At 54.5% G+C, this 23,343-nt stretch overlaps 7 protein-coding genes across 7 annotated transcripts; 2 read left to right on the top strand and 5 right to left on the bottom strand.

Annotated features, from left to right (window-relative positions):
- Nucleotides 1-1,677: 1,677 nt before the first annotated feature.
- MRS44_009151 (uncharacterized protein) lies at nt 1,678-3,147 on the top strand (the record flags this gene model as incomplete). Its single annotated transcript, XM_046269801.2, has 2 exons — nt 1,678-1,711; nt 1,760-3,147. 2 exons carry the CDS (start codon nt 1,678-1,680, stop codon nt 3,145-3,147), a joined length of 1,422 nt encoding a protein of 473 aa, XP_046132619.1.
- A 686-nt stretch (nt 3,148-3,833) lies between these two features.
- On the top strand, nt 3,834-4,621 carry MRS44_009150 (uncharacterized protein; the record flags this gene model as incomplete). The annotated part of the gene is made up of 3 exons (XM_065621190.1): nt 3,834-4,001; nt 4,053-4,480; nt 4,537-4,621. The coding sequence occupies 3 exons, from the start codon at nt 3,834-3,836 to the stop codon at nt 4,619-4,621; spliced, it is 681 nt and encodes a 226-aa protein (XP_065477262.1).
- A 251-nt stretch (nt 4,622-4,872) lies between these two features.
- On the bottom strand, nt 4,873-5,922 carry MRS44_009149 (uncharacterized protein; the record flags this gene model as incomplete). Its single annotated transcript, XM_065621189.1, has 2 exons — nt 4,873-5,510; nt 5,568-5,922. 2 exons carry the CDS (start codon nt 5,920-5,922, stop codon nt 4,873-4,875), a joined length of 993 nt encoding a protein of 330 aa, XP_065477261.1.
- Nucleotides 5,923-8,231: 2,309 nt separating this feature from the next.
- MRS44_009148 (uncharacterized protein) lies at nt 8,232-9,929 on the bottom strand (the record flags this gene model as incomplete). Its single annotated transcript, XM_046278587.2, has 1 exon — nt 8,232-9,929. The coding sequence occupies one exon, from the start codon at nt 9,927-9,929 to the stop codon at nt 8,232-8,234; it is 1,698 nt and encodes a 565-aa protein (XP_046132616.2).
- A 608-nt stretch (nt 9,930-10,537) lies between these two features.
- MRS44_009147 (uncharacterized protein) lies at nt 10,538-11,103 on the bottom strand (the record flags this gene model as incomplete). Its single annotated transcript, XM_046276423.2, has 4 exons — nt 10,538-10,788; nt 10,841-10,904; nt 10,958-11,004; nt 11,052-11,103. 4 exons carry the CDS (start codon nt 11,101-11,103, stop codon nt 10,538-10,540), a joined length of 414 nt encoding a protein of 137 aa, XP_046132615.1.
- Nucleotides 11,104-12,024: 921 nt separating this feature from the next.
- MRS44_009146 (uncharacterized protein) lies at nt 12,025-13,772 on the bottom strand (the record flags this gene model as incomplete). The annotated part of the gene is made up of 4 exons (XM_046269800.2): nt 12,025-13,008; nt 13,061-13,216; nt 13,322-13,534; nt 13,593-13,772. 4 exons carry the CDS (start codon nt 13,770-13,772, stop codon nt 12,025-12,027), a joined length of 1,533 nt encoding a protein of 510 aa, XP_046132614.2.
- A 2,574-nt stretch (nt 13,773-16,346) lies between these two features.
- On the bottom strand, nt 16,347-20,424 carry MRS44_009145 (uncharacterized protein; the record flags this gene model as incomplete). Its single annotated transcript, XM_065621188.1, has 5 exons — nt 16,347-16,496; nt 16,550-17,951; nt 18,318-18,470; nt 18,854-20,001; nt 20,215-20,424. 5 exons carry the CDS (start codon nt 20,422-20,424, stop codon nt 16,347-16,349), a joined length of 3,063 nt encoding a protein of 1,020 aa, XP_065477260.1.
- Nucleotides 20,425-23,343: the final 2,919 nt, after the last annotated feature.

Genomic DNA, 23,343 nt, shown 5'->3' with positions numbered 1-23,343 from the left:
GTTGGTGATGGGGAAAAGGTTTGAGTTGGAGAGAAGATTTCACCTTCTGGCCAGCTTTTATAGCCATATTTCCCTGATTGCTCAACATCAGGCTCCAGCAAGAGGGGTTGGAGTTTGTTGGGCCGTGTCTGCGGGAGGCCGGCCATGGCCAACCAAGCAACCAATGATTCGTCCATATCCAGCTTGATGAGCGAAGAATGAGCAAAGTGGAAAAACAGGCGTCAATCGGGTCGATCTGATACGTTCGATTGCTCGATCCCGTCATTTGTCCTTGCTGGAATCGGTCACCATGGTTATCGGCCAAGTACCTACGTGAAGCCCGTACCTCTGTAGGTGGAAGCTACACTTAAGTTGGAGGAGGGAAACATGCAACTATCCGACTCCGTTGAAGTTTCATGGCAAATAAAGAAAAAAAAGAATTAAGGTAACAACGAGTATACTGGATGCATGCACTATAGTCATGTTGTTTGGCTGATTTTCCCGATCGTCGCGACACATTTACCATGACATCTCGGTCAAGTCTGGGCAATGACCATTCAGCACGGTGCCAAGAATAAAAGTTGATACGATTATTCTAGTACCTGTGCCATAGGCCGGAATGGGAAGCCAAAAGCGAGGCTAGAGAAAAGTAGTTAGAGCTTCGAAGAGAAAGCTCACGGGTATATGCTGGCCAGAGGCTTGAGGTAGAAACATCACGATACAATGGGGAATCAGAGATCAGAAACACATGCCCTCGGTTGTTGAATCTCTCAAGAAGCTCGAAAGACTCTCTCAAGTTGTATGTTGGGGCCAATCATTCAGTGTGGAGTGAATAAGCAGCCAACGTCTGGATAGACGGTGCCACGGAAGTTGGTGACTAATTGACTGATTCAACTTGGTTGATCCCGTTGAGCTACTTTGTCAGACAGAACAGTTTAAGTCCTTGAGCATTAGAACATTAAACAATGTCCACTATCAGATGATGGTCTAGCAGAAACAGAGCTGGCTTGAAGAGAAGAGGTAAGCGTCGTGAAATGGGGTGGTGCTGAAGAGCAGCACTCGAAATTGGCTTTGAATATAGATCCAAATGGCTGTCCCGGGAAGTTTTCTATATAAGCCATGATGTTCCATTCGACCAACACGAAAAATACTTTTGGATACTTCAAATTGTCGCGATGACGTGGTGTTTTTGTAAGCGAGCTTGATGTGTACATCGAAAGACGCCCGCGGCCCTGCCAAGCCGTTATCAGATTGCCAAGAAAGTGACAAGTAGTATAAACACTGCGTAAGCACGGTTGTTATCTAGACAAACCGTGCGATTGTAGAGCTTCATTTCCTCAAGTAACGTAACACAGGACGATTGCTCGCTCTGACCCGAAGCGAAGGCAGCAACCTGCAACTCTTAACCTTACAGATTTCAGCCGTGAATCCTTCCTCGCTTAGAGCAATTGAAACGGCGCGCGGCAGGGACCAAGGAATCTCTGCGGCTTCTTCGGATGCGAAATCGATCGCGTTTGGTTATGTCGCACCATCGAGGCCCACATCTCATTTAACTGGTGACGCCTCAAAAAGAGGCCGCCAGCTTCAGACACCATACATAACGTCTGGATAGATAACGAGGTCAATCGGCAAGAGAGCCTCACTTTGTATAACTCTATCTTCAATTTTAATCTACCTGTTGTGCATAAACTCTTCACCATGTCGGAAAAGGCCGAGTTTCTGCGGTACGCAAGTGAGTCAACCCCCTACCCTAGGCCACAACCACATTAACACTCGCTAGGTCCAAATGAGATGCGCACGATTGTCCGAGAGGATCTCGGCTTCTATCACGCGGTCATCATCGGTGCCGTCTACGAGTTTGAGGATGGCTTCGATGTCAAGTCGCCTGGCTCCTACTTTGCGCCCCTGAAGCGCTGCATTGACCAGCACCCGTTCTTCAGCGTCACTGTTGGTGACAGACACACCGAGAAGGCGTTCTATCAGCGCGTGCCTAGCATCGATCTTGAGGATCACATCACTATTGTTGATGATCCGGATGTCACTGCTGATCCTTTGGGTGCTATTGGCAAGGTGCTGGTTCCTGAGCTGGACCTCCCGTTCACCGCCGGCAACCCACCATGGAGAATCGTTGTTCTACCTCTGAAGCCGTCGGAATGCTTCATCGCGTTCTCATTCTCCCACATGATTGGCGATGGCCCGACAGGAATTGCCTTTCACAAGACTTTTCTGGCCGGATGCAGAGGAACTCCTGTTGTTGAGCCTACAGCCATCGTCACCCCTCCAGCAACCCCACTGGCAGAGCCCTTCGATACACCTGAGAGACTCCCCATCTCATGGAAATTCCTCCTCGAACCCCTTATCGCGCTGTTCATGCCAAGCTTCCTCGTCAAGCTGCTGGGCATGCGTCTCGGGGCATCCACCGTCAACGAGGGCACGTTCACCGGAGGCATCATGACCTACAACCCAGAAAAGTACTACACTAAGCTCAGGATTCGCGAGATCAAGGCGCCGCTGGTTGGCAACGCGATCCAGGCTGCGAGGGCACACGACGCCAAGTTAACGGGCACAATGCAGGCGCTCATCGCCCGAGCTATGAGCAGGATCGTGCCGGATCCTAAGTTCACCAATCTTGTAGCCGAAACGGCTGCCAACATGCGACGGTCCATCGGTGTCTCCAATGACGTTGATGGACAATTTGTGTCGGGCGGCTACATCCCTTTCCCTCGCTCTGATGCCACCGGGCCTCTGACCGACAAGGAGTGGGCATCAGCTAGCGCTTCCACGCGCGAGCTTGCCGCAACCGCCGTCAAACTGCACGATCAGCCGGTAGGGCTACTGAGATACGCGCCCAGCATCCGCAAGTGGACGTTGTCCAAGGTTGGAAAGTCTCGAGACTCTTCTTTTGGGATCAGCAACGTCGGCGCCTTTGACGCCGGCGTCGCCGAGAAGGAGCCGGCCAAGATCACCAAAATGGTGTTTGCTCAGCCTGGAAGCGTCGCCAGCTCTCCCATAACGTTCAACGTGATCGCGGTCAAGGGAGGCGATCTGGTGTACACGGTTACGTGGCAACCGGGCTCGCTGGGGCTTGGCCTGAGCGAGGAGCAGGAGGACAAGGTGGTGGACGAGATCTGCGCGTCTGTGGATCAGGGCTTCAAGGATCTGGCCTAGAGACGCCATGTAAGCTCATCCAACGTTTAATGTCTAATGTTTAATGGAATCTGATTTGCTCCGTCAACCGATAATGGCTGCATCCTACGGATGAGTCCGCCAAGGCATTCTCGCAACAGCCGCTCCCAACTGGGGTTCTAGCGTTTCAGCCCTGAGGGACCCTGACGATCAAAGTAGGCCGGACTTGGCACGGAGATAGTGGGAACTCGCCATCCGAGTCTGACCCGGAGAAGGCCGGTCTGGGGACCGCTGGAGATGGCCCTGGAGCTAAACCCGAAGCGGCGCTTTGCTCCGCCTCAGCCACACCCGCAAACGTGCACTCTGCACGCGGCAATGTCACGTGCGAGGCATTATTGGCTGGTTCTGCTGGCTCTGCTGGGTCCCGAGACCAGTTAGATCGGCCTCGGGGGCGTTCGTGTGGCTTGCGAGGGCTCGCGCAGTGACTGCGCCCGGGCAGTCTGGATGGTCATGACGTGAGCGCCTTGGTCAGCTAAGGCACACTCTGGCCACGAAGCTAGAGCTCTGAGCGTTTCCATGTAGACCGTAGGTGGTATTAAAAGGCGGGGGAGGGGAATGTTGGGCTCACTTCCTTCATCCATCATCAACACTTCTCAACTCCACGTGATACCTATCATCTAGATCCGACTCTTCCGAGTACCTTACCTCTCAACACAAACACATAAAGAATGTCAGCTCAAGATTACTACGGCGGTGGCGGCAACTCTGGCTACGGCCAGCAGCAGCAGCAGGGTTATGGCCAGCAGGGCGGCTATCCCCAACAGCAAAACTACGCCCAACCTCAGTATGCCCAGCAGCAACAAGGCCATGGCCAGCAGGGTGGTTATCCCCAGCAGGTTTGTCTCCAAAGCTCTGAGTGACATCCTCACCCTCTAACAAGACATTAGCAACAATATTCCCAGCCTCAGCAGGGCTACGGTGCCCCCTCTCCCGCTCCCGGAGGTTATCAGCAGCAGCCTCAGTACGCCTCGCACTCTCCTCAGCCCGGCTACGGCTCTCCCCATCCTCCTCCCGGCCAGCAGGGCTACGGCCAGCAACCCAACTATGACCAGCGAGGCACTTCCCCATACCCTCAACAGCATGGCCAACCCGGCTCCCAGTACGGCGCTCCTGCCTATCCCGGTGGCGGTGCTCCAGGCCAATATCCTCCCGGCCAACCCGGCCCTGACGGCGACCGTGGTCTCGGCGCTACTCTTGTCGGTGGAGGAGCTGCAGCTTGGGCTGCTCACAGCGCCGGCGGCGGATTCCTCGGCAGCCTGGGTGCTGCCGCTGCAGGTGCCATTGGCGCCAACGTGCTAGAGAACAAGTTCAAGAAGTATGTCTCCTAATAGATTCTCTCAGTCCAAATCGAAGATGCTAATCATGTCACAGGCACAAGAAGAACAAGAAGAACAAGAAGCACCGAACTCGCGGCGTCGATGGAAACTCGAGCAGTAGCAGCAGCGACTCTGACTAATGACCCATGACGGATGATGAATGGAGTTTGGCGTTGGAATCGTAGATAGCTAGCTTTGGTTATTAATTTGAGTATCCTTTCAACTCAATGCTGGTCCATACTTGAAGATTCATTTCTTTGCGATGTAAAAGTTTACATGTTACAACGTGCACTGTGTCCCATTAGGATAGGTGACGAACTCAACATCTTTGACAGTTATCTCTAGCATTACGCATACTTTTTAGGTAAGGTAGGTAGCCTACAATGCTCACTCAAGGTTCCTGGTCAAAGTCATAGCTGTTCCCAAATCCTCTGTTCAAATACCCCTCGAGCACAGCCTCCCTGCTGACCCAGTCTACGGGCACATCCAACCCAAGCTTTCCTTCACCCTCTAGCTTCTCAAGGATAGGCTTGATGTCTTGCCCAAACTCGAGTCTCATCCTGTTTCTGAACCACGGCGCAAAATGAATCATGGCTAGCATGACTCTGGTCCCCTGAGTAGTGTTTGGCATCCCCGCGTGCCAGAGTCTCAGGTCGCGGATAATGATGCTGCCCTTTTTGATGACGGGCTGCAGGGGAGGCGAGACCTTCTTGCGCTGGCGCAAGAGATCCTCCCTGATACGACCACTGGCTCTGTCACCGTGGGCGCCTTCCTGCGCATCAAGCCCAAAGTTGTTGTGGGTTCCAAGCCAGATTTCGGTCGACCCATTCTCTGGAGTGGCTGTGACAAGGGGCACGTTGACGACAAGGGCAAATGGGTGGTCAGGGTGGGCAAAGTCGGCGTCTGAATGCACCGGCTGACGCTGGGGATCACCACCTGGCAGGGTTGCCATTGCCGAGTTTGCAGAACAAAACGTCCACTTTGGTCGGGGGCCCATCATGGCGGTGGTGATTTGTGTAGCAATGGGGTCTAGTAGCAGACATATAAGTTAACTAGTCGTTGCGTGTTGGAGACAGGGGCCTATACTTGTGAAGATGGTCGGAAAGAAGTACTCAGCCACAGGTGGAGCATCCTGTTGAATGTTCCCCTTGTTATAGTTATAAGGGCCCTTGTCACCTCGAGCTAGAAGAGTGTTGGCGTCTTCAACCATTTTCTTGTTCAAGAGGTCAAGGTGCTCGTGGGGAACAACGTCTTCGACGACAACCAAGCCATCTCTGTGCATGTGTCGCACTGCCTTTTCAAGGTTCCTAGAGTCGAGGGACAAATTGTTTATCTCCTTGACAGAAGGCTGAACAACCCCGAGTTGAGAGGTGGACGATACCGTCGCAAAGGATCGGGTCCCCTTGATGAGGGTTGGTAGAATCGTTCGAGTCCGCAACATGGCAGTCATTTCTCTGGGATACGATGATAAATCTTGTATAAGACGAAAGAAGGTCTGAGGAATGAGTTGAGCTTTCTTTTAGAGCAAGAAGGGGATCATGATTTATAGTTCCACTTGATAGCCAAGACCATGCGGGTTTCCCGAGCTCGGAAAACCCTGCCCCATAGAGCTTCGTCTGGGGTCGCTTGGGTGGCATCGGACCAACAATTGCTTCTGGATTTCAGATTGTCTTTTCGGCAACCCAGAAAGACTTGAGGTCACTGATGAGCCGTTCTACCGGCCATCCGATACTCGATTTGCACGCGAGGAGCTGTCGGGCGAGCTCTTGCCGGGCGGGTTCGGCACTGATGAATCTAGCACCTACACTGAGTCAGTAAGCCCAGGGGGTGAATAATGGAGTAGGTAACGCACAGTATGCAATTGGGCCAAAGGCATTGACAAGAACGGAGGGTATCTTGGTCGTGAATGCGATGCCACAGATTTCGACTGCAAAGGCTTCCAGAAGTTGGTCCTTGGACTCAACTTCGATGCCTACAAGGTCCAGTTTCCCCAAGTCTTCAAGGTCCTGTGGGCTTGCGTAGACACATAGAATAGTCAGGGCGACAAGGTAATAGTGCATGGTTGCCGCTACGCATCGTCAGGGCTTGCTCCCGAGAAACAACAGGAAGTATGGACTCACCATGACAGGGTTGTAGAAACCACACTGCTGGGAACAGATTAATCGTCCCTGGCTGCGCCTGTTCTCTGGAAAAGGGCTGTATCCGCTCCGGACATGCTGCGCGCCATTGACTCAGCATCTCTACAGCAGAAACCCACTCCGAACCCGTCACATCACGCCCGAATGTGGTGTTGATAATCTTTCCTAGTATCAGAGTGATGGAGTTGAGATGATCTTGGGCCGAATGGTGGTTGATAAGAAGTGGAGTGGTTGTCAAGTCCATCTTGAGTGGACATTTCTCAAACAGGCTGAAGGTAATGTCTTCCCTCAGGTAGTTCCAGAAGCCTGCTCCAGGTAATCCCGGTTGGAGATTTCCAGACAGTACATCATGGAGAGGTGCCATAGAATAAGCGCCTCGGAGGTGCCTGTTTGGGTCGATGTCGCCGTCGAGGATCTCGTAAGATCGCAGAAGACATGTCGCTGCGAGGGCAACTCCTCGGGTGATGAGCTCGTCTCCCTGGTCCAGTTCGATGAGCCTCTGCACACAGCGGTGATGATAAAATTCGGCCAATTTTCTGAAACTGTTTGCCGAGGTCTTGCAAGCGTGCATGGCAGAGAGAGCGATGATGGCGCAGAAGAGGAGTGGCTCATCTAGGGCAATGCTGGGGACAAGAATGCCAAAGGCGCCCGCCGAGTCGCTCAAGTCGTACCATTGCGACACATCGGAGGCATAGGAATGGAATAGGCGGGCTATTTTTCGATCTGTGAGTGCCCGTCGTGGACTATCGGGATCCGGTAGCTCCTGATGATTAACTGAAGCGAACGTCAGTTTTCACACACACGGCAGTCCGAAGTGAATGGTGACGTACTGAACCGGGTCGGCTTTTCCGATCTATCGCAATAGCGGCCGGATTTAGAGCACTGCCGGCAGGAAGGTAGCTCTTGGCCACCTAAGATGAGGCATCAGAATAAGTTCAGCGGTAGAACGAAGGGGCCATGAGTTGACGTACACTTCAACTTGCGCCGCCTGCAGGTGTGGCTGTCCTCTCAAGTCAACTCTACACCAAGTGCGAGAAAGATCACTAAACATACCAGGCGCCTTTCTTCACAGGACGGGGCATGTGGCAAGTTGCTAGATGGACAGGGGAGCAGAAACGAGGCCGAGGGTGATGATGGTGTCGGCGGAGAGTTGAGCAGACGCGGGGTCTCGTGGGCCAAGTTTTTGTGTCGTCCATGTCGTAGGCTTGGGAAGCACGTCAAGCTTTGAATAAGAAAACAACTGTTTTGAGAGTAAACAAATGAGCAAAACACGATAGGAACGTAAAGTATCAGTTCCCTCTATCCCAAGGTTCATAATCGCTCGCAAACTCGGAATGAGAGCCAAGACCTAGCGGGCACCAGGACAAGGCGAGTTAACCAACAGGACCACGTCTAATCCATACAACTCACTTTCACCTGACTAACTTAAACCAATTCTCAAGTAGAGAAATATAGGAATTGAACAGGGGAGAGCATGAATGACTGGCCCGACAACTGCCGGTGAGAGAGTTTGTGGATCATCATGAGCCAATTTGAGAAGATTCAAACTCCATTCTGGCACCATCTAAATTCTACTATATATGACACCCGTGCTTGAGTACTCGTAGATAGCTTAGATCTTGGTCTTTCCGCAACACTCATTCACCACATCCCGCCTGCAATAGCAAGACGACTCGATGGGTACATCCACAAACGCCATGGCCGTCTTGAGCTGCTGCTTGATGATGCTGGCCTCGCCCTTTAGGCCCAGCTTCACCGCGCACTCGTGATATCCATGCAACGCCCACACGTTGTTTGGATGATGTCTCGCTCGGAAGAGCTTGTTGTTCAGTCCAAGGTCAGTCCGGTATACCTCGGCTGCCTCCTCGATACGGCCTTGCTCCATCAGCAACGCAGCGTATGCGTGTCTTGCGGGCTGCATCCAAGCCCACGGCTCGGCGTAACGCAGACCGTCGTCTCGTTCAATCGACTTGCGAAGGTGCGTGAATGCCAGCTCAATATTGCCCCGGCGATACTCAAGCTCGCCGTCAAGCATGGCCTCGGCTACGTCCAGAACGTCGGAGCACTTATTGGGATACGCTATCCGGTTAGCAGGCACTCTCGCCTTAGCCGCTAGGAACAGCTCCCGCTCCTTGACAGCCTCCTCAACATTGCCCGTCGCAGCCCAGGCCACTCCCTTGGCATAGTGTATCGTCGCTGTCGTCACACACAACAGCTCCTGATCTTGAGGAAGTGGGAGATCGATGAGTTCCTGCCACTTGCCAAACCGGATCAGAATATGCGGACGGACGGATCGGAACGTCTCCAACCAGTCAGCCATGGGCCGGAGGTCATCATCTGGAAGTGCCGCCTCCATCCGGTCTACGGCTTTGATGCAAACCCCGTACTGACCCGCGAACATGGCGGCGTAAATCAGGGAGTGGTAGTCGTGCATGCGGTAAACGGTGTAAAAGTCACCAGTCCCACGGAGAGCCGCATACTTCTCATCAGCCAGGACAGCCTTGGTGTTTGCAGAGATGGCTCGTCGGTAGTCGCCGATGAGGATATCGAGGTGCGATGGCATGTGTGCGAGATGGGCTGCTTCTTCTGCCAATCTACGGAGATGCTCAGCCGCGAGAAGACCCTTCTCGGGCTCGGCTGACATCTCGGTGACGTGGATGTAGGCATGCAAAAGGCCTATATGCTCGTATCCGCCATCTTGAGCCAGTCCCCTCTCAATCACCTCTTGTGTCTCTAATACCTCTGATCCAGGCGCCGGCTTCCCTGTCCGCACATCCCACAAGGCCCAAGGAGTAAGGTTCATGAGAGAATCCGCGTATAGTGTCGCGACATCAAGGTCATCCTTGAACTCTTGATACACTGGCTTCATAGCCTCGGCATATGCGCGGTTCCAGACCTTGTAGTTGTTGGTAGTATCGGCGTCATCGGGATAGCGATGTCGCAGGGCGCTGGTGAGGGCGCGTTCAACGGGAGTGGCCTTTGAAGACAGTGCCTCAGCCTTTTTCAACGCTTCAAGCACCTGGCCAACCGTCTGCTTGAGGTCGTCTCCATTAAAGTGCTTCCACGGCTTGTTGTAGTTGGGACCTAGGGCAAAGGCGAGACCCCAGTAGGCGAGGGGACAGGCTGGGTCAGCACCGATGGCCTTTTCAAAGCATCGCGCCCCTTCGGCATGATTAAAGGCGTAGCACCAGACTATGCCATCCTCAACCCATTTCTTGGCCTCTGGAGAGCTTGTCGTGATATCGCGGCTGAAGGGTGGGAGGACAAACTCGGCGCCTTCAGCCCGTGTCGTAGATTGCGCAGATCCCATGACTTGTGAGAAACCTGGATTATAAATGTCTTAATGATGAAATTGAGGAAGCTCGCTCGGTGAAGGATGAAACTGTTTCTTATCTCGGTATACAAGAATGAAGGGGTTGGGTTCTCGGGAGGCAATCACCTCCAACTTGCGGAGAAGCTGGGTGACCCACTCTGGCGTTGTGAGACGTCAAATCAGCGGCAGCTGACGTGCGCGACAGAGACCGAAGACGGAGAGAATTGCAAAGTTTTGAGGGCAAGATGAATATGAGATGTTTACAAGGAAAGAAGTTGTTCAAGTTGAGAGGCAAGAGAAAGCTTACAAGAAGAAATGTTGAGGCGTCACTCACACACTCACCAGTCTCCGTAGAAACAGCCACTGGATGAATGACAGGCTCACTCCGTCGGGAAGCTCATGTGATGGACCGGGGGCGAAATCAGCACCGGTGAGTAGCCAAAGATAATGGTTGTGAAACACGGCACGAACTGCCAGGTCAAGCAAAAAGCAAAGTTGATATTCATAGATGCAGCTAGAACCGTCGTGCCAATCGTAGTCTAGTCACCCGACCCATCTCGCACATCTATACACCGACATCCGAGCCCTCATCAAAATCATGAGCTTTAACCAAACAGATGCTCCTGCTTCGCACCCTCGATGGGCTTCACAAAGTCAACGCGGTCGCGGCAGTAAAACTCGACGTCGATCTTGTTGTTGAGATTCGTCTTGCCCTCGTCGAGACCGCCGGCCTTGATGACGATGTTGCCGGGCATGACGTCGAGGCGCGTGTACAGGCTAGAGCCGCAGTCGGGGCAGAAGAAGTGGCGGTTGTTCTTTCCAGAAGCGCCAGTTATGTCACAGTGCTTGGGGGTTCCTGAAGAAAGTCAATTTATGTAATTACTTGTTCAAGGTTTGGAGGTATTTACCCTTGGTGACGCTGAATGAGTCTTCCGGGACGACGGCGTTGGTGGTGTAGGGGCCGCCGGTCCACTTGGATGTGTTAGCGGCAGCATCCATGCCTAACAGCAACGACAACCACTCACCTTTTGGCAATCGACACAATGGCAAAGAGCAGTAACAGCAGGTTCACCTATAAACAATTAGACATGTACAGGTCTAGTAGTAAAGACGACTCACTTGTGCTCTGGTATGCGATGGCTCCGCACATGCAGCTTCCAGAAAGAGGCATTGTGAATAAAGTTTGGCAAAGCTAGGGTATCCTTGGAAAGGTGTGTAGGCCGTCAAGGTGTTTCAAGAGGGTGCTTGCGATGATCTCCAGAGTGAATTGTGCTCTCAAGGTTCTCGGGCAGAGAATATATATACCTCGACCTTGACCCTGTGGACAGGAACCGACAACCTAGCTCGGCCGGTCGCCCGCTCCTTTACGTCAATGCAAACTAGAGATGATCAAGTGCGGGATGCTACACCGACGGGCCCCGGACCGACTGCCTCAGATTCCTAACTTGACGATGAATCCTGTTACATCAAAACTCCAACACGGCTCGAGTTTGTGAGCGACAACACATCTACACGCCAAATCTCTACCCATAAACCGACATTCTCGCCCTTCTCTGACCACAGCAGTCAGCTCATTATTTCCAACGACATTTGAATCCCCTCCTCCATGCGACATCCGTGAATGCGGGGAAAGCCTCTCCCGCCGCGCCGGTCAGTCTTGGCATGATCAACAGCCCGGAAAAGCGGAGCGTCCTCTGGCCGGAGAAATTGGATAACACGCCCGAAACGGCGTTTTACATGCGGATCCGCAAAGACAGATCTTCCTTTGGAGAGCGGTTGTTATACCTACGTAATGGGACTCCACGTTCACGAGAGGAGGCATGCGGGGGCGGGTCAGGCCAGGATGATGGTGAGCCGTTGTGGAACTAGCAACAAGTGGTTGATTGTCAACTTCAGGGCGTGATAACCCTTGAGGCGCAAACATTGGAATCTTTGTGGTTGTATCATGTTTTCAATTCATAACTCATAAGAAACTAACATGTATTCCTAGACGCTCATGTCAAAAACAAGGCATCTCGACAAATCCTCCACGATTATCCAGCGCCTGGGCTTCTTCCTCACCAAATCGCCTCAGGCCTCTTCTTATTTAAATTTAATCCTGAACATGTGTAACCTCGGCCTTCTCTCCACTGATCCTGGGATCATTCTCCTCTTCATCTCTAGCCTTGCGGTGGTGCATGGCTGCGTTCTCCATGGCTTGAGAGCCAACAACCTCGCGGGCGTCCGAGTCGTGGGCGACGTCAAACTTGCCGCGCAGGTTCTCGGGGCCGAGAAATGTCAGGACGATGACATATGCGTACACGCAACCCATGAAGATACAGATGACCTTTCCGTAGTCGTATCGGGTCACGCCCTTTTCTGTCTCGGGAAGGGGGAATTTCTCTCCCAGGCGGGCTTCGATGGTTGATGATGCTGAAGAGGCGAGGTTACCGAGCTGGTAGGACGTGCCGACGACAAAGGTACGGAAAGCACCAGGGGACAGCTCCATCAGATGGATGGGGATGACACCCCAGGCACCTTGGACACAGAATTGCTGGAAGAATGCAGCTGCGATGATGGACTCGTCACGGACGAATGTGTATGGGTACAGAAGTGCACCGCCGACGATACAGCAGATGATGATGCACAGGCGACGACCGATGGACTGACTGAGGAAACCGACAACAGTACCTCCCAACATGGCACCCAGGTTAGCAACGACCTGAGTAACAGTGATCTTTGTCTTGGAGAAGCCAAGCTGGTTCTCCAACATGGTGGGGTACAGATCCTGACTACCATGGCTCATAAAGTTGAAGCCAGCCATGAGGAGGACGAGGTACACGAGAAGCATCCAGTGGTGCTTCAGCGCGACCTTGCCTTCCTTGACAAACACCTTGCCCTTGCCGTCGGACGATCCGGCCTCTTGGCGGAGACGTTGGCGTTCTTGGTATGCTTGCGTCTCGGGGAGCATGAGTCGGAAGATTATGAAGAGGACGGGGGGACAGGCGCCGAACCAGAAGAGAGGTCGCCAGGCGTGGGGGGTGGTGTCGACGAGACCTCGGGCGAATGCGGCGCAGAGAAGATATCCAAAGGCGTACTAGAAGGCAGTTAGCAACGAGAGGTTACAAGTGAAGTGTGATGGTACTTACACCTTGCTGAAGGATACCACTCATGATACCTCGAGCCTCCTCGGGACAATCCTCAAGGGCGGTGGCGGCTGCGTTACCGTAAAGACCACCCATGGCGACACCAAAGAGAGCTCGACAAGCCAAGAACTGAGAGTAAGTATTACAGAAACCAGTTCCCTACCATCAAGTTAGCAAGAGGCTCCAATGACAAAAGGCTTGGCCAAGATTGCCAAGCCGGGCCGCTCCGAGTGATCCACAACAGGGATCGGGGACAAGACTTACAAGCTCGAGTATGATGAAGAGAATGTTGTTGATGACGAATGGCCACTTTCGGCCGTATCGATCGCTGGCAATACCAAAGAGGACGGATCCTACAGATCGGAACATGAGCACCAGGGTGATACCCCATGTGATATCTGTCTTTGTCTTGTCAAACGTCTTGGCCAGACTCGTCACCGTCAAAGAAACAGTGAAGAAATCAAACGAATCCCATGTCTATCATAAAACGGTCAGCTACTCAATCCATAACGGGGGTGTATGTGGGTGGACGTACCCATGCCGCAAAGGCGACAAAGAAGAATGCCCACTGCTGCGCGTTGAGCATGCGCAGCAGTTTTATCGGGTTCTGCAGCTGGTGCATGGGAGGTTTGAGCGTCGGGAGACGCGTGGCGATGTATTTGCCGGCCGTCATGTTTTCGTGAGGCGCCGACGTGTCGTACTCGTGTTCACCCATGATGGGCTGTATTTGCAGAGGTGTTCCTCTTGCTTGTAGTTGAATGTGATGTAGTGTGTAGACCAATCGATGTGTCTATGAGAAGCCAATGATGGGAATGTGGCTGTCTTGGCTGTCAAGTAGCGTGTGTTGTAAATCTTTGAGGCTTGTAAACCGTCGATAATGTGTAAACCACAACAGTAGATGTCGAGGTATATATGAAATAATGTGTAGAAGCTAAGACACACAGGTCAAGACTTGTCTGAGTAGTAAAACAGAAAACCTCCCTTGATGCGGAACACCCTCATCTTAATATACTCCTGCTGTACTCATCCAAGATCCCCACTTACACGGCACAAACGCTCATCACGACGATCCCCCGAACCCATGCCGAACTCAATAAGCAAAGGTTAGTCTACCCAATCACGCGCCCTTGATACGGCCCTTGCTCTTTCGACGTCAGTGTCTTTTTTTCTTACAGGTCTCGTGGGTACCTTTGCGGCGTGCCGGCTCCGGAGGCCTGGACCATTCTTTTGCTTTCGGTATCTACCCTCGCAGATCTCGGTTTTCTGAGTGTTGGACAGGGGCCGCAAGGACCCCGTATCTTGCTGAGCAGTACTACGTAGATGCTTTGCTACCCTCACGGGCTTGCCGGTGCTCCACACAATCGTACCCGTCACATGGTAGAAAGCTTTTCTCCTTTGTTCCAGTTTCACAGCTTTGTCAGCTTCTGACCGGGAATTACATAGAATGTGTTATTTTCACAGAGATACAGGTCAAGATCTAGATGGACAGTCACAGTTCTGCTGTGAACATCGTCACAACAATCTCCCTTCTCGACAACACTTGCCGACACCCCAACCCTTTCCCCCCTCCTCCTTCCCCTCACGAACAAAGGATCCCTTCTTCTCCATAATCCCTACAACCTGGAGAAACCACTCCGCACGACCCAAATCTCCCCCAGGACTTAGTTCTGTCCCATCACACGCCGTCTCCCCGGCACAGGTCCGCCGAAAAGAGTGGGGACCCGGCCGGGCCCATCCCTGTTTTGGCGAGCGAGATTCGGCAATCCGGCATCCTCAGTGGGTCCCCTCTGCGTCGGTGGCTCCCCTTGTTAGTTGACATCACTGGGGGAGGCAGCCCTTTGGTTGTCGGTTCGAGTCAATACGTTGTCAGAAGTCAGTTTACAGCCCGCAAACGAGTCAGGAGGAGAGATAGAGGAGACAATGCATTACTTTGCCTGATGACTACTCCAATGCCAAGGCCAATGACATGGACTGCAAGGCCTCCCCCTCCTCCATCTCCAAGCATACCTCCCCACAAACCACCATCCTGACCCCTTGAGGATGCTGTTCCAGACCCTCCTCCCCCTCAACTATCAAAACATGCTTCTCCATTAGCGCCAACAAGCTTGATTCCCCGGAAATCACTCTCCAGCCCAAGTGGTGTCAGACGTGCGGATCAGTGTGCCGATCCCTATCACTCATGTCTCTCTGGTGACAACCTGAGTTGAACAAGGTGCTAGCCCTTTCCCAGTGCTTCCAGAACAATTCTAGAAAACCAGGAACACAGAAAAAACTCGACATTCTGTCATATTCAGCCTCGTCCAAAAATAAGATATCAATCACAGGAACTACAAGTCACCTGCACTCTCTCTCCAATTCCCGAACCTCCGAACCTCGCAGGCCCAGTTTTACCCGCTTCGCTTATTCTTGTTCTTCAGCCTCTTGTCTTCACTTCGTCATCCATCACTTGACCCATGACTACTATAGCCGTCTCTTATCCTCGGCAATCCCTTCGGCCATTGGGAAATATCTTCGTCATGGAACCGGTGATTGGCCTCGACCCTGGCTTCCATCTTGATTTCCATGCATGTCTACCTACTTTCAATCATCGACTCCACTGCGGCTCTACGAAGTCGGAGAATGCACGGCTTGGTAATCCAGAACACATCTCTAGCAGCTACTCCAAGTGACTCCAAGTTGGAGACTTGGAGAAGAGCCCAGGCTCTTGTCCCATTCATCAGTTGCATGCCCCTGAACTAGTCCAGGCACGAGTTCAACGCCACGAGACTGGGTTTCAACATCGCCTTGCCTTGAGACTCCTATTCTTTGTTATTGTGACTGACTAACGGCCTCTTTGGAGACGTCATTGAGAACAAGTTCAACATCACTGCAAAGCAGGCACAATATCATGACCCCTCTATCGAGGGAAAGCAAAGATTGTCTTGATCTTGGAATACCAGTAACAAGTGCCAGGTGTCTCCAGACACCAATTCGAAATATTTCCCACCCCAACGCCCCCAGGCCCAGGGTATATTGGGTATCCCCACGAACATAATCCTACACGTCCCCTGGTCCTCAATATGCTACCCTCCCGCTTCATCATCGTGACATGGCTTCCCCAGAACGGCATTAACCCTCCGTCTTTGGCCCTCATATTTGAAGCGTCCCCGTCAACGGAAGAACAACATCAACCAAAGAAAAAAGTCACACGAAAGTAAAATCCATCGCCTTATAACCCCATTAGTCCTCAATAGTTCCTTCATAGCTTCATGATGCAGTCACCAAAATTTCGGTATCAATAGTTCGTCTCCTAAACGCCGCCACCCATGAAGGCGGCAAGGTCGTCGAGGTCAAGGAGCTGTCTCTCAAAGGCCTGGCACAGCTCAGGGGCCGTCATGTCTTGACTTGTGGTCTGCCCGTCCTGGGTGGCTACTATGCCATTGGCCATTTCGGGGCTTGACTGCTTGATATCGTGCACCGCCCCGTGGGGGGCGCTACCCGGGGGGGCGAGACTGTAGCGGGAGTAGACACTCCACCAGAGCCACCATTGATGGTGGTAACTCCAGGTCGTCTAGCGATAGCGACAGGAGGCTCGCTGTCACCGCGCACCGACTCAGAGACGGATCGGTTGGCGTTGACTTGACCCGACACACTTCCACCAGCGTTCGTCTGTTGATCGTAGTCCATAGCATCCGGGTTCGTATCGGCGTTGGAGGAAATCTCGTCCTTGATGCCCGCCGCAGTGTGGGAGGTCGAGCCATGACGCAATGAGCCAGAAGCGGCGGCAGCGTCGTTGTTCAAGACACGCTGCATGACGGTAAGGTGTCGCAGCCAGCTACCCATAAGCGGCCAGTTCTCGGTGCCGTCGCTCATGAAGCGCAGACCATCCTTCACAATGTGGGCTGCAGTCTCAACAGCATTGGGTGGTGTGAGACCCTTCAGAGACAGATAGGCAACTGTGGCACTGGCGGTGAAGGCCGAGAAGAGCATGAAGATGGGGAAGCACGGGATATGGTCTTTCTCGGAGCCAGCCTCAACGGCGGTCAGTAGAGAGATGGTGCCGTGGCACGAGGTGAAGAGACGATCGATAATATCGTGGCATCGGGGGTTCAGGCGGAATGACTCCAGGTTAAAGTTGGCAGCAGTCACTTCCTGCAACAGACGCCGACGGTGCACAAAGATGGTTGCACAGTGGAGAAGGCAGTGCAGCATGGCAAATGTGTATCCCGAGCCCATTGTCATGTGCAGGTTAATCTGGCCTGGCTTATCGATGAACTGCATCGGCAGAGAGGCTCGCAGGCCCTCGATCTTAGCAATCAGATCGGCACAATCCTCCTCACGGAAGCTGGCAAGAGTAGTCGTGGTAAGCATGGCAACGACATCACGCCAGATGGTCGAGGCCAGGACGATGTAACCGAATTCGCCAATCTCGGAGGAAGCCTGGCCAGGAGGCATGGCAGTTGGGTCAAGCTGCTGGCGCAGAGTCTTGACGAACACAGCATTGCCAAAGGCAAAGTTAATGTCGGAGCAGGGCAACGACACATCCGCGGTATCGTGCGCAGAGAGCGCGGGGAAACGTCCAGGGGTGCTCGTCAGGAGGCAGTCGAGGATGTAGATAAGCCAGATGGTGCGTCGCAGAGACTCGTCACGGAGGAATTGGTCGGCATCGGGGGATGGGTGGTGACTGTTCAGGATGCGGTACATCTGAATCATGCGGGCAGCCTGGCCCAGGTAGATGTAGGCGCGAACAGCATTGCGAGAGCCCCATTCGTGAATAATGAGCAGGCACAGAGCCTGGATGTCGACGAGATTAGGATGGTCGAGATTCTGGTTGATGAGTGTCATGGCCTTGGCGGCAAAGGTCTCGGCAGCCGCAGTCGGACCTCCATAGCGGCGGATTAGGCTTGGCGAGCTCCTACAGACGGCAGTTGTTAGCGGCACACATCTTATCGGCGGGCCTGGAACTGTCTAGACCGGAAGCTCTCTCCAAGCTCACGGCGACGACGCGGCGCCAAACGGGATTCGGATCGCAGTGACTCGGGAAGCCTCGGCTCAAATCCGGGAGACGGCGTCACCAAGGGGTATGCGCCAGCTCAAACACTCGGTGACGGTGGCACCGATCGGTGTGGATCCACATGCCGGTTGGGCGGGCGAGTGAGCGAGGACGCGGGAAATGAGGGCACGGGCAACGCGACGCACAAGCGACACCGGCCGAGGAAATTGGGGGCGGGTGCAAAAGGGAGAAATTGGGGAAAAGCAGGGATCGGAATAGTTGACATACCGGGCTGCACAGGTCAACAGACCGTAAACAAGAGCAGCGTCCAAGGAAGCACTCTTGAGCTGCTGAACAAATGATGGCTTGTGGAACGCGACGCACGCCGGGAAGGTCTTTGACACAACGCGCTCGCACTCGGCGATGAGCTCAGGCGTCAGTCTGGAGGGGTGTCCGGGTTAGTAAGGAACCATTAGAATCGATTGGAGAGCCATGGCCAGCGAACAGTCAGCGGCACAAAGTGTCGAGTGACCTCATATGTAGGGGGTGGCACGGCCCGTCTGATGCTCAGGTGCCTGAGCTTCCGAGCAGAGCTGGACGAGGACAAATTTGGTGGGCGCCCCGTAAGCCGAACAGGACGGCGACAAGGTGGAGAGAGAAGACGGGGCTGAAGGACAAGCCAAGGTGCGACTCGGGGAGAGAAGCGAAAGAGACGCGGACGCGGGTGTGGTAATGAGAAATGGGGAACAGGGCAGGGGGTAGGGTCCGGCTAGGGGCTGATGGGGGTGTGGGATGAGGGCGGCCGGCCACTCGGACGAGAAGACGGAGGAAGCTGAGAACGGGAGAGGGTGATGATGAGACGAGACAAGGCGAGGCGAGGCGAGGACGTGTTGTCTGCCGATCCACCCAGGATGGCGACCGGTGAGCGACTCGCCAGGCAGAAAGCTCCTAGGCGCTCTGCCGAACCATGATGCTGCTGATGACGGCGCAAGTTTGCGCAGGTGAGGGCTGCGAGGAATGCCGGGGCAGGGCTGAGGCAGATGAAACAGAGCCAGACGGCCAAAGAATAGAAAGACAAAACGTACTTGTCAGAGCTTGCCTGGACATGGCGAGCCGCGCTGGAGCCAACGACGGCCTGTCGCGCTTCAGCTGCACCGCCGGGCCCGGAGGCCGGGAGACTGTCGCGAGGGGGACGATGAGGGTTGGCGTGTCGCGCAGGACTTTGACCGTGGTGGTGGGCCATGCTCTCTGAGGGCAGGTAGCAGTCGTGCATGCCCTTGGCGCAGTTCTTGCACGGCGCGCGACCATTCTCGTAGACGCACTTGGTCTTTCCTTTGCGACAGCGCACACAGGCGCCGCCGGCCCTGAGGGCGGTAGAGCGCACAACGCCAGACGACATGGTCTGCGGGTGCGCGACGAAGCTATGTCGCGGTGGTGTGGGGAGAAGAACGGTTGCGTCGTCTAAGAGTGGTGAGTAAGAGCGCTCAACGACGAGGGCTTGCTGTAGCGGGCGGAGACGACGAGGCCGTGAAGGCGCCCGGAAGATTCGATTCAGAGTAGAAGAAGATGAGATGAAAGTGGTGAAAGAGGAAGAAATTCTCGGGGTGGGCTCCGTGCGGGTGGTTGCAAAATAGCGGAAGAGGGCCGGAGGGTCCCGTGAGGAAAGAGGAGGCGAGCGAGGCCGAACGGAAGGCACGCGCGCGCTTTGGGGAATCTCGGTCGGCGGAGAAAGTCTTGCGACAGCGGGTCTCCAGCGACGATCCGAGAGGGAAATAGAGAGCAACCTCTTGAAAAGAAGGGAAACAAGTCGAGAGAATGATTGAGAGTTACTCACGCACGGCCTGGATGGGAGATGAACAGTAAAAACAATCTCGAGACGGCGCCGTGGGATCGGATGGGAGAGGACCAAGCCCGGGGCGATCAGTAGGAGCGGGCAGCGGCTGAGACGGGCAAGACTCCAGGAGGGGTCCGGCTGCCCAGGCAATACACACGTGATGTCGTGGAAATGGCAGAAGAAGAGATGACACTTTCACTGCCGAAAAGCGCAGCAGGAAAGAGACAATAGAAGACGCAAAAGACTCTCGGTATGTGGGATGATGGGAGAGGGAGGAGAAGGATGGAGGAGAAGGGGAGGGCGGCGGAGGCGGAGGCAAAAGGCACAAGGCACAAGAAAGAGCGAACGAACCTGAAGACAAAGGCAATAATAGAAAGCAAGGCCAGGAAAATGACGGGGTCTGGGAATGGGGCCCTGGGAAACGGGGGACGGGCGGAGAACGGGAAACGGAGGAGGGAGCCACGGGGGCGTGGGCCGTAAACCGAGGAGGGCGTGGAACCCGATCAGAGAGTGAGAGGAAGCCCTTTTCCCTCTGGAGGGGCCCAAAAAGTCGGCCGCCATCCGCAGCAGCTGCGCTACCGGGGCCCTCGGAGGACGGGCTTTTAGGGGGCCGTGGCCTATGGGGGTTGACCCCGTAGTGGCCGTCCACGGAGGAGGAGAGGTTTGGAGCCCTGATGGTAAAAAAGAACGCGGCATGTCTTTAAGAGCCTGCAACTGCCAAGCACCATTTGCTCCTCACCTCCTCCTCGATGAGCATTTAGTACACTTCACATCAGGCATTTCATTTCAACCACTCAGTGTTTAACCAGAGGTAGAGCCAGCGGGGTCAAAGGGGGTGACGCCGACGTACAACAAAGGATGGGATGAAAGCGCGGGCGCAAAAACTCGTCGCTGCTGCTGCTTCTCATCAAGCTGTGCACACGCGGCAGCAGGTCCAAGGGGCCCTCCGTTCCCTACGGAGGTACGTACCTCCTGGAGCGAAGTGTGGATGTCGCACCGTCCGGCGCTCGCTCCCTCTCCAATTGTCGCGGGTTTTCTGTCTGTTCTGTTCCAGAACCCCCAGGCCACGAGAATGACAGCGACGGTGTAACCACAGCTGCAGCCTCGCCGGCGTCAAAGACAAGGTGATTGACGCACTTTGCATCTCCCCTGATTTCTTCCCCTCATGGCATGGGCGTGGAGCAGACAAGCAAGCAATCAAGCAAAACAGACAACAAAGCCCGAGGGTAGCGTAGCAATGGGCCCCGGCATCGGTATATCCGGGGCATCGGTAACATCGGACGCGATCTCTGCCCTGGCCGTCAGCTCCTGTCATCCTGCTGGCATTTTCTGATCATTGTCCGCATCAATTCAAGTTGCGACATTTTCCCACCCGGCTCGTAAGCGCCGTGAGGACGGTTCGAAACGGTGGCAATGCCGAATGGATTTCGCGCCGTCGCCGGGGTCTCACTTTTTTTTTCTTCCCCATCCCGCACCGCCCGAAGTTCCTCCTGGTATTCACCGCCGTCTGTCCCCCGGACGGCCACCCAGAGAACCTGGAAATTCAGGTACCCAGCTTGCGGAGGTACTTAGTGACCTTGGCCGCCCCGTGTAGATGCTGGGTGAGAGAGCGCGCTGCTGGGCGGAGTGGGGTAGGTGTTCTCCTCTTCGGCAGTCTCCAGAGCTGGGGCTACGTAGGCTGGTTTGCCGCCGGCCGGCAGCAAACAGACAGCCCTCCCGTCCTCGCTTGTCTTTGTTTTCTACAAAGCTGTGCATACTCTGCGCTTTGGACAAGCCCAGTGCTTGCATGGTCATGGAGCTGTCAAAGAACCTTCGCGTGAAAGCTCTCAGCTTGCATCGACAGATCCGTGTATCACCAGCCCTCTTCACTCGTCCTCCGTGGTTCGGGCTACGGGTTCCTCTCTCCAGGGCGGGAACTACCTAAAATGGATGGGCGACCCCGAACTCCGAGGTGGGTGTGGCGGTGCCCTCTTCTCCGCCCGGAGGCACAGAGTACGACGCGCAGGCGCCTGTTACGTCGTCCCTCGAGTCTGCGTCAATAATCTCACTCGCAGTGGGAAATGCCTGCGGTAGGAGATCTCTCGTCGCTGTGCTACCGCCGACACGAGCTTTTGTTTGCTCTTACCGAAAGAGCTGCGAGTGAGCGAGTGTGCCAAGTCAGTGGTATGGCCGCCGCGCCGTCCATACGGGCTTACCTTTCGCCCCCGTTAAATCGGGTCGGCGTAACCTCAGCTTAGCTCTCCCGGAGCCTCAAATATCCCACACGCACACGATATTCCAGCAGCCCTCGCCTATCCCCATTTCTGGATTTTGTGCCCTCGTGATTGTGCCATCTCTTTGCGTATTCTTCCTCCTGTGCAGCAGTGATCTTCACGGCATCCGGTCCGGCAGTGGATGAGATTCGTGGATCCCAGCCTGGTCCGGAGTTGTCGGGGCTCTCCGCGTCCCCCTCCCAGAAACACCTCCTCTTTTGCCAACCTCTTTGCTCTCCATCAGGGAGAGCCCGCGCGCCCGATCGGGCCGTCCGCGAAGAGCTTGCTGCGCGTCCAATCGTATCTAACCAGGTCGTCACCTCCTTTAAAGCACAGATCGCGAGAGTGAGCCAAGACACAGCTCAGAGAGCTTGGACGCGAGCGATATAAATCACCTCACCTCCCGCCGGCCAACATCCACTCACTCCCGTTACCCAGTGTCCGGATAGAGTGACTGCCGCCCCAAGGCAGGGCAAGGCAAGGCAATGCACAGCACAGCACCATTCTCATAAACCACGTCCACAAGCATGTCATGGCATGGCATGTGGCCGGACATGGTCCAGGTCCGTTCGGGCCTGCATCCAACACCTCCGCCCGGCGCCATCTCTGACACGCGCGACACGCCAATTGCCCACCGCGAAATACGGTTCGTCCAGGAGATGCTCATATCATGGCTCATACGCCCACCCTCTCACATTGCAATTCGGTGCGCACCCTCCGTGCCGGCCGACGCGCTCGATGCCACTCGCAGACGCCTCCTGGTAAGTGGTGCTGAGAGAGGCGCTTCTCCGGCAGCTGCAGAGGAATTACGGTGGGGCCGTCCCGAGTGAAGCACAGTGTGTGTATCTCCACCGACGCACCGTACCGTCCGTTCCAGTCTCCGGCGCCGACTGGATTGAATGGATTGTGCCAGTCTTCCACAGTAACAGTCACCAGAAGTGGCTCGGACTTCTGCTACGATATTCAATAAACGAAGCAAGCACCCTCTACCCTCAGCTGATGCATCTCAAGCATAAGCTACAAGGTTCAATAGCCCTGCACCCACCGCCGACCGCCGTGTTCCGTGGCACCGTTTAAAGACGGTGTCCTTGACCAAAGGCTCCGGCAGATGAAGCCCCCAAAACGGTACCCACCTCCGTCTGGGCTACGGAGACGGCCGGTGATGTTGACAAGGGGCGGGGAAGACACCCAAGCATCCGTAGAGCTAGTTGCCGTGGCCGCTTTTACG

This window comes from Fusarium solani, assembly GCF_023522795.1.
Source record: "Fusarium solani strain SB1 chromosome Unknown bctg00000005, whole genome shotgun sequence".
NCBI classification, from domain to species: Eukaryota; Fungi; Ascomycota; class Sordariomycetes; order Hypocreales; family Nectriaceae; genus Fusarium; species Fusarium solani.
This window is presented reverse-complemented; position numbering and strand designations above follow the sequence as displayed.